Here is a 10,044-nt window from a genome sequence, read left to right as displayed (position 1 = left end):
AGCCCTATTTAATGATAACATACCTCAGACTTATACTGTAAAGCAGAACGGTTTCCTGCTTTTTTAATAGTTAATGTCATATTAAAATAACATATTTTGTTAATTTTATTATCGAGGATTTACATAAATCTGGGCAGTGCAAAATAGGGTGGCAAATGGGGCAAGTGCCTTAGGGCTTAAAGCACCACAAATTGTATGGGCACCAAAGCACAGCAAGCTATTTATGAGGTTTGAATATGTAGAATATGTATGTTAATAGGGGCACCAATTTTAGCTATCACGGTACTGGTATAATAAATAATATAATATCCAAACCTAATAGTAATATGAAATATGCATTTTAAATCATTAATTAAAATCAAAACTTAAAATTGTCTCTCTTAATCTGAACACTAAGCTATTAATTTGTTACTCAGTCAATACAATTTATCATTTACTCCTCATGCATTGACAATTAATTACTGTATTTATGTTTAAACAAACACTAATTAAAATTAAAATGTTTATATAATATTATTTTTATTTTTTATTTTATTTGTATTAAACTCACACATATAATACTTGGATTTTTATATTTTAAATAAATATTTATCAAAGAAAGTATAAACCAAGTCAATAAATTCATTTTCTTATAAAATAAAGTTATATCTGAGTTATACATAACTGATTACTGTTTTAGAAAAAAAACTCAAGAAGTTTTTTTTCTTATACATGCCTAAGCTTAATATTTTGCCAAAAGACCCTGCTTCCACCCTAATATGGCCCAGCCTATAATCTACATTCTATACTCCATTTCTACAAGATAAGTTGATGGTCAAGTTTTTATTTTTAATATCATATATTGCATACTTTTGAAACAAATCGATTTAAATTAAATAAATTCAATATTTTTTCAAGATAAGCTAATTTTTTGTTCGCATACCCCAGGTCGTGGAACCACTATTGTGGATTATCATGTAAATATTTAAAAATAGTCTCACTACCCATTTAAAAAAAATCTGAAATAATTTATAAAAATTATCATTATTATATATATATATATATTATGGATGCATAATGAATTTAAGATTTAATACTTTTATTTTATTTATACGAGTTATAAAATTGAAATAAAAAAGTATTTATTGTTTTATTTATAGAACACAAGTTTTAAGTTAATATTTCTTTCACATTGTGATTATTTTCTTAATTTTTTTTTACAAAATTAGTAAGCCATTTAAGGTTATAAAAATTAAATGAACAAAAAATCATAATATAATTCAAAGCGTTTAATTTAAAATCTACAATTTTTGTTTTTGTTTTTATACATATTATAAATAATATCATTGCATGTACATGTATATTTTAGTAGTAGGCAATTAATGTGAATGGCATACATCATATTATTATGGTTTATAATAAGTATGATGTAAAAATAATTATGTTATGGGTTGAGTTGCTCTGTTGAAGCATCTGATTTTCTTCGAGACAAATTCCGTTGAAGAGAGATTGGAGTTAACCACTCCTTTGGTAGACAGCGTTGAAAAAAAGGAATGCACGAACTAACATATGCCAACCTGTTTATCCAACTTGGTATATCTTGTCCGCATAAAATCTAAAGTAAAAAGTTTATGAACAATATAATTGATTGTTGTATAAAAACAAAGTAAATTAAAAATATAACTATATTTTACCTTTGTTAATGATCCAGAAAAATGGTTACAGTTTTTATTCATTAAATGGTATCTATCGCCTCGAAAATCCTTACCAAGTTCAATCATTATTCTTTTAACATCGCTAACTGTAAAATCTGTACTACCAATGTATATTGATTCTCTAAAAATAAAACAAACATTGATATTTTAAAAGATTCAAAATAGAGTTAAATTATGAATTATCTAGAAAATTTAGGGTTTCCTTGAAAGTTTTGTGGATTAAAAAAAAAGTATAATAGCATCAACAATAAATAAACAGTAATATTAAAATAGGTATAAAGAAACTTTTATCTTAACCAAACAAATTTTATTCAAATATTTTTGAAATACTATTTAATAATTTATTGCTAAGGGGCCTGCACGTGACCTACTTTTTTGCTCATAAACATGGCTTAAGAGAACCCAACACCAGCATCAGCATGTGTCGTATCCATCTTACAAGTGTTTAACATAGCAAATTTAAGCGCAGTAAATCACATTTAATTCAGTTAGTTTGAAAATTAGAATGAATCGAGTATCGGCATATGATGAAACTTGATGACACTTGTTAGTTTTTAAGTAAGTTATGAGTATTTTTTTTATACATGCTAAAATATTATTAACACAAAATTTGCCAAAAAATTGGACACACTAGTAATACAGAACCTTTATGTTCTTACCATCAAGTTCCATAATAGGTTGATTCAATCTAATTTCTAACTAACGAAGCTTTTAGCTTTTGATCTGCTGAGCAAACATTTTCAATGTTACGCACTTGTAAGAAGGAGACAATACATGAAGGTGTGGCGTCCTCTTAAAGGAAAACTAATCATAATAATATAGTGATATATTTTTTTTGGGGGGGGGGGAAGGGGGAGAGAAACATTTTTCACTAGGCTCATCGGACTTGGATTTTTAAAATTCTATTTGCAAACCATAAAATGACCAATTTTTCCAAAATTTTATTTTTTTGATTAGGCTTGTTTTAAGCAACCAAATTACAAATCTAAGTCTAATGCGCCTTGAACAAAATTATCTTCTTTCTAACGAAAAAAATCAATAAAATCATACCACTCAAAAATGAGTGGGTTTTTTGTGTAAATCATATTTTTAGCAAAAAAATCAAACTTGAAATGTCCACAAGCATAGATAGCCCGGTACCAGCATGCAGTCACACTTACACTAATCATCATTGACGACTGACACAAGTGCCATGGACGGCAAGAATGACATTGCATATAGCCTAAATATTAACACTTCTTAAAGACACACGATCCGGTCCCTTATACATTTATACATTATCAGGAAGAATACCAACTAACTTATATTCTCAGATATAATCTAATATTAATTAAACATTTGTATTGTTATTATTTATAATTTATTAAAATAATAAATTTCATTGTATAAAAAACAAATAAAATAATTATAATAACTTGAATGGTTAATTAGGAATGCATTCAATTGTGATTTAAGTCAATGAATGCAACTTGAAACAAGGTATAAAGTATAAAATGTAAAATAAACATAAAATGTCTTGTAAAATTAATTTTTTAGTAAATAATAGTTTCTATGATCTAAGTATTTCATGAAACTACATGCTAGAATTGAAAAGTTAAAAATTTCATCAAATGATTAGTTTAAAAAAAAATAAAACCATATTATTAGAAATATTTAAACTCAAATATTATATTGTACTTTTCTATTCATTACATTTTGTTTGTTTATTTGATTTTCATGTTTAACAACAATTTTATAATTTTTTATTAGTTAATTTAGTATGTGTTATAGTTATTTACTGGATTTGGAATACGAGCTTAGCCTTAAATACAGTCACGGCTGGCCACAGACATTCTATTGGTAAACTAATAGCAATAATAGTCACTGGACTGCCTTTAATATGCATAACATGGGGTAAATCTTTATTTTTTTTATTTACCCAAACAATTAAACATTTAAAATTACTTAAAATATTATGATTAATATAAGAGTGGTTAAATAAATAACATAAATAAATCTTTTAATTAGAAATTACTAGTATAAAGCAAACAAAATAGGTTAATGTAACCATTACCATTCTACTAATATATGTAATATAGTACTTTTACATATTACCATATATTTATTTAAATAAAGTAGTTAAACTATTGCTTGGAATTGTAATTATTGACAGGTGTGCAATTATATGTAAATTTCCTAGAATACTTTTATAGAAAAAAAAAAATTAGAAGTTCAGTGAGTTAATATTATATTATTTTCTATGAAGTATCTATTACAAAAAATAATGGTTGTAGCGTTGCAGTAGACAATCAATAATAAATAACTGTTTATTCAAATGTGTACTGGAATTTTTTCACTCGGGACTGTATTTTTATTGATGTAAAACTTCTAATGAAGCAGGTGAGACCGGCTGGTGTGTAGCCACACACGTAAAAAATCTAAGGTGACTTTAAAATAAAGAATAATTTTTTTTTAAATGTGAACATTATACAATTTTGGTATTCACAGTTCCTATTCTAAATCCAATAATTTCATATTATAAAAAAAGAACTTGTAGTTTGCTGAAATATGTTTACTTCAATAATCAATACTTCACAAAATATTATTTGTGAGGTACTTTATTGTACTTATTACAGCCTATATAGGTATTTTAAAATAAGCTGAATTATGTTAATATCATGATTTTTGTGGCAAGTTCTTTTATGAACGTGAAATTAATGGTTTTGCCTAATTTAGATAAAAACACAAAAATGCTACAATATTTTGATAATATTAGGTATAGTAAGGGCACTAACCAACTAGCGCTGCTAGTTTGTCATTAGGTACAGGGATAAATAACATATATTTGTATACTATTCTATAAGTTAGTAAAAAATGTTAACTATTGATTACCTACTACTTACACAGATAAATTCAAAAAAATTGTTTACCTATATCTATAATGGTCTCCTAATTCATAAACATCTTTTGGAATCATATCGAAAATTCCAGAATCTGATCTATCATGACCTCCATAACCATATTCTGTAATATAAGTTCCAAATTAAAATTTAAAACGTAAGATAAGACTAATATATTCACCTTGTCCATACACTTCAATTCCAGAATGGAATACACCGAGACCCATATGTGTGGTGTATTCATTGATCCAATACTTAATAACAAAATAAGAAATAATTAATAAATTACAAAAACAAAATATTTGTTAATTTTATTAAAAATAACTGAAAAAATGTAAAAATCTTTAGGCTTTTTAATAATTTATGTATTAAACACTAGGTACTTATAAAAGTATTAACATTATAAATTAAAATACCTAGGTAAACATCAAAAGCCTTTAACTATTAATGGATACAATTATTCAAAACATTGCATCATAATTGAATTGAAACAATTCATTTAAAGCAACCCATTAAACAATCAGTTACCTACTTAAAGGTACATTAATTATTTTAGAAGAATTTAATTGTATTGGAACTTAGCAAGAATACTAATATTAGTGATTAATAGTAAGTAGGTATATTAATTAAATAAACTTACATTTATTTTAAAAAGGTTGTTATCATTCAGTTATGGTAAACCAATGTTCTAAATATTCATTATCTTCAAAATAAGATAATAATAAAGTATAATAAATATTATTATTATTTATTTATTCAATATTTAAAATATTAAAAAGAATAAATTTATAAGTGTGGTACATTTGAAGCATAAATACAAAAATGAAAAGTGATAATGAGCTAATACAAATATAATTTTGGTACTTATGAAAAGGTTACTAAAAATAACAATACTAATTATACCAAAGAATTAAGGTAGGTAATAAAAATAATTTATATAATCCTACAATATTTTAATCAATGGCTATTAAGGTCAAGACCTAACTATCGATAAAAGTGAAATAATTATTAAGTAATTTTGGTTATTTGGATCCCAAAATTGTACTAGTTAACCAGCTGCCTGCCTACATAATGTATATGAAAATCATATGTTAATTGATTTACATTAATATTGGTATCTAAACAGATACATTCAAAATGTTTACAATAAACATTACTTATCTAATCGCATTACACACAAAAAATGGAAATAGTTGGATTAGAGTTAAAAGATCAACTAAGATATTTACTATTTAAGCATGGACAGGAATCGTGCCGTTGGGTTCATTTGATATTACAACATATTGGGCATACACGGGCGTGGTAGTCATGGGTAATAATATAAACACTTACCATATCATAGACGTGCACTAATACCGGTTCTCGAGCCATGTTGGTCAAAAGGCGGTCCAGCTTCCATACAGTGAGTGCACAAACGTATACGTTTGACTGGAAAAAAAAATAATAGTTAGAGCACCGATGAAGACTTTAAACAATAGACAGGGACGAGACGAAAGACTGTACACACAAGCGTATTGTCGTTAACGTCTCATGGGTCCGATGACCATTAACCATCACAGCAGCAGCTGGAGGCACGTTAAAAGGTAGGCAGTAGATATTATATTTATTATTGAGTTATTATCGGATACGTACCCAGAAAACGTAGAGTATAAAGAATAAAAACTGAGAAAATGGAAGTTTTTCGTGCTTATTTTCGGACTCCAAGCTCGTCGGCGTCCATCGGGTCGGCGGTTAACAGCGACCGACGACGACGGCCGTCGAGATTTTCATCATTTTATCAGAACGGTATTATCACTAAACTGCAAACGCGATCGTGCTCGTACGGTCGTCCGCCGAATGCGCCGAATGCGGGTAATCAGAATGACGGAAACAGAATGACGGAACGTCGGGCGGCACAACGAAGTGCGAGTGTGAGAGTGTGTGCGCGCGCACCCGCGCTGTGTGCGTGTGTGTGCGACCGCGGTTGACACCTACAAACGAGGCCAACGGAATCGATTTTTGCTCGCTGTCATCGATACCAGCGAGACGGACGACGACCGCAGTCGGCTTGTCGCCGCAATCAGCCGAGAGAGACTTTTATTGTACAATATTATATTAAGTTATACAAATGAGGCATAGTGCTAACGGCTTCCGATCTTCGACACCGACACGCAATAATATTATGTACTTATTAATTAGGTATTACGAAAATGGTACCTAGGTAAATATTATTATTCTAATGTTATCGCTCATCGCGTCGAATTAAGTCAACTGACCGCTGCAAGAGCGTAGTGAGCTCGTTCAAAAATACGCCTATTATACGAGCGATTACGGACTGTTACTATCGTAATAAATTAATAACTATACCTTTACTACAACCGTTTTTTTAATAACTAACGATTATTGAAAATAACGAATAAATTATATTTTGTGGTCGTTATTCAGGTGATGTGCTGTCTCTGGCCTCTGCTCAGTCTATCGCAAGCTCAACGTCTAGCGATATTTCACTGACTATAGTCCTACAGGTGTTCTAAAAATTGATAATTCAAAATGTGTAATTACCTACAGATCGATATAGTTAAACTCGATGAGGACTTTAATTTGAGACTGACTGTCCCACTTTTTTATTTTGGTTACCAAAACATCTAATGTATTTATCAATTTTATCAAGTTTTATATGTTTATATCACTATTTAGTCTACTTGATGCCAACTCGATAGGGCTCGTCGAATTGGAAAACAGTCCAAAAATAGCTCTGAAGTATAAACCCATAGCCGGATTAATTAAATGATTCAATGACGTTCAGTCATCGGCATTTCATTTGTATGATTTATTAAGAGTTTTAGTGTGATTACTGTGATTAATGCATATTAATTAAATATTAAAAAATTCTAGTTTAGGCCCAGGGTGTAACCATTTCCCCCTTATAACACCTCTGAATTATCTTAGATATAATAATAAGTGAGATAAAATCAAAAATACCGGAAAGTCTATCTACTTTCAAGGCTTCAAGCGGTTTATACGACGAATCCAAATCTGTTTTCAGAATCTTTATCGCATCATTGAATCGACCATTCCGATTAAAAATAAAACCTGAATAATATTTCGTGAAGACCACGTCATGCAATACTGTAAAATGTAATAGACAGCAATCAACCAATCCTCTCGAGTTAGCATCCATCATAAATACTTAGAATTTATTGAATTTATAATTAAATATCAATCTTAAACGTTAGTAAATGGTATATTATTTTGTAGTGTTTTAGTACTTTTAATTGTTACTTGGAAATAGTAATTAATTATTAATGATAACTAATGTATTGTTCTATTTCATCTATAATAAGCCAAATCGTGGACATAGGCACATAGCTGACAACCTATCAATTTAAAATTTTAAACTAAACGAAAAAAGAAACATGCAAAATACTTATGTTTCTATCGCCTATTCTATAATTTTCGTCCGGCGGCCGGTGCCATGATTATGATTTATGACGTGGTTGGAAGGTTCCAATAATAATATCAATATTTTATTATTATTATTATCATGACATTTGACGTCTGTGCCACCGGAACATCGGTTAAAAGCGGATTCATAAACAATTTAATAATAATAATTTATCCACAAGGCCATAAAATATACACAATTCAGTATTCACTAATAATATACGATGCACACGTGCACTGTATAAAATTATAGTAAATGCAACTAGGAAATTAAACACTAATATATTTGTATACGTACATGTTTGTGCGCTTGGCCTGTTGTTGTTATTTCCGGTCTGTCCGTGTGCCCGACTTCTGGCAGATGTAATGGCCACTGTTTCCTCCTCAGTCGCCGCTTCGCCTCTACGGTGACTATTGAAGTACTGACTGATGAGTGTCGACTGTCGAGTGATGACTGCGGGCTGGCCGTCTGTACGGACTACGGTTGTAACTCGGGACATAATCGGCCGGACGCAGTCACTGAACTTTTTTTCTAAATGATGGAAATAAATAGTTATTTATATTTTGCTGTTCTATTACGAATAATTGTTGCTACATTAATATTTATTATTACCATTATTACTAGTGTTATAGGGTATAACCGTATAAGGTAGGTATAATATAACTTATCATTAATTTATTATTAGTGACGAGGGACGACACACATCGGGTATAGGCACAGACTAGTGACCGATGACCAGTGACTTCTGGACTATGGTGGACTGGTCTGCTGAAGAGTGAAGACTCCATGCCACTCAATCACGCAATAATATAACCCTTTGGTTTCGTGTGATAATGATTACTAATAAATTACATATAAAAAGATGGGTGTAAACTTGTAAATATAAAAATAAATACCAAATTCTACATATATAGGTAGTGTCATTGTCAATGTCTTATTTAAATTTTTTTAATCCTCGTCTGTGTTAAATGTACAATAAAATATATTTTTAAAACAGGAGAACTAGCTCTGTTATCTATATAGAAGGTTTTGACTGTTTTGAGTGTACCTCACACTTCGTCATTTATACATGAAGTAGGTTACTGTAATGTAGTATTAAAATCACTCAAATACGGAGGAAGGAGGTACCTATATCCTCCCACCCATGAGTTTTTTTATAACTGATACACACCGCAATACTGCATTAGCGTATTAAAACATAATACAATAATAGTTACTAGTTTACCTACTACTTTAATATTATAATTTATTGAAATTAATTTCTAAAAAAAAAAAATTTCTATTTCGACTACTGCCTATAGCAGTACCTATAGCCTATAAGGTTCTGGGTTCTGAATTTGACATATATTTCAACTGTGAAAAATGTTTTTATTTATTGTTTTAAAGTTTGTTTATTACAATACGTAAACAAACTTTTAAAACTGTTCTCTGCTTATAACTTTTAGATAAGTATAATAATAAACATTAATTTTTATTCTCCCACTAAATTTTAAAACCCTAATTCCTGTTATTAGGTTAGCAATAAGTAATGACTAATGACTAATAAGTAATAACCTTGACAACATAATATAGTAATATTAATTCATAATTGAGACTATATTTTATTAAAGCATAAAGCTAGGTACATATTAGTAGGCACATCGCGTATAGTATTTTAAATAAAATTTTCATGTTTAACTCATATCGAGTCACATGTAATTTATAAAGTTAAAAATAATATTAAATGTATGGGCATAAATCATAATGTTGGTATACTTAGGTATACCCACCTAATGCTACCTATATAGAATAAAGTAATATAGATTAAGATTAAAATAAACTACAGAACCTACTACAACTACACTGTCTACACTTTAGATCATGACTGTGGCAACTAGTCGTGGTCGATATCATTGTACCATTTAAATATATAATGTTTAGTATATGAGTGCTCAATTGCACAAGTGCATCACAAGTACCTACACATCACACATGCGCGTTCAATTTACAAGTTGTATATTTGTATTGAGATTTGAGAGATGCTTGAAAAACTTACAAAACATTTTTC

The 10,044-nt window shown here is 29.2% G+C and overlaps 1 protein-coding gene across 3 annotated transcripts; it reads right to left on the bottom strand.

The window, feature by feature from the left end:
• Positions 1-1,250: 1,250 nt before the first annotated feature.
• On the bottom strand, positions 1,251-8,705 carry LOC111033796 (desumoylating isopeptidase 2). 3 transcript variants are annotated; one of them, XM_022314721.1, is made up of 7 exons: positions 8,610-8,705; positions 8,295-8,528; positions 5,906-6,001; positions 4,755-4,827; positions 4,604-4,697; positions 1,674-1,815; positions 1,251-1,594 (listed from the first exon to the last, which is right to left on the bottom strand). In XM_022314721.1, the coding sequence occupies exons 3-7, from the start codon at positions 5,942-5,944 to the stop codon at positions 1,424-1,426; spliced, it is 519 nt and encodes a 172-aa protein (XP_022170413.1). In that variant the 5' UTR covers positions 5,945-6,001; positions 8,295-8,528; positions 8,610-8,705; the 3' UTR covers positions 1,251-1,423. The 3 variants fall into 3 exon arrangements, with proteins under 3 accessions (XP_022170413.1, XP_022170412.1, XP_022170414.1); XM_022314720.1 differs by lacking the exons at positions 8,295-8,528; positions 8,610-8,705 and adding an exon at positions 6,206-6,447; XM_022314722.1 differs by lacking the exons at positions 8,295-8,528; positions 8,610-8,705 and adding an exon at positions 5,214-5,276.
• Between the last annotated feature and the right edge of the window lie 1,339 nt (positions 8,706-10,044).

The sequence above is a fragment of the Myzus persicae genome, unplaced genomic scaffold (genome assembly GCF_001856785.1).
Source record: "Myzus persicae strain clone G006 unplaced genomic scaffold, MPER_G0061.0, whole genome shotgun sequence".
NCBI lineage: Eukaryota > Metazoa > Arthropoda > Insecta > Hemiptera > Aphididae > Myzus > Myzus persicae.
The sequence above is the reverse complement of the archived record's forward strand: the minus strand, read 5'-3'. Positions and strand labels throughout refer to the sequence as shown.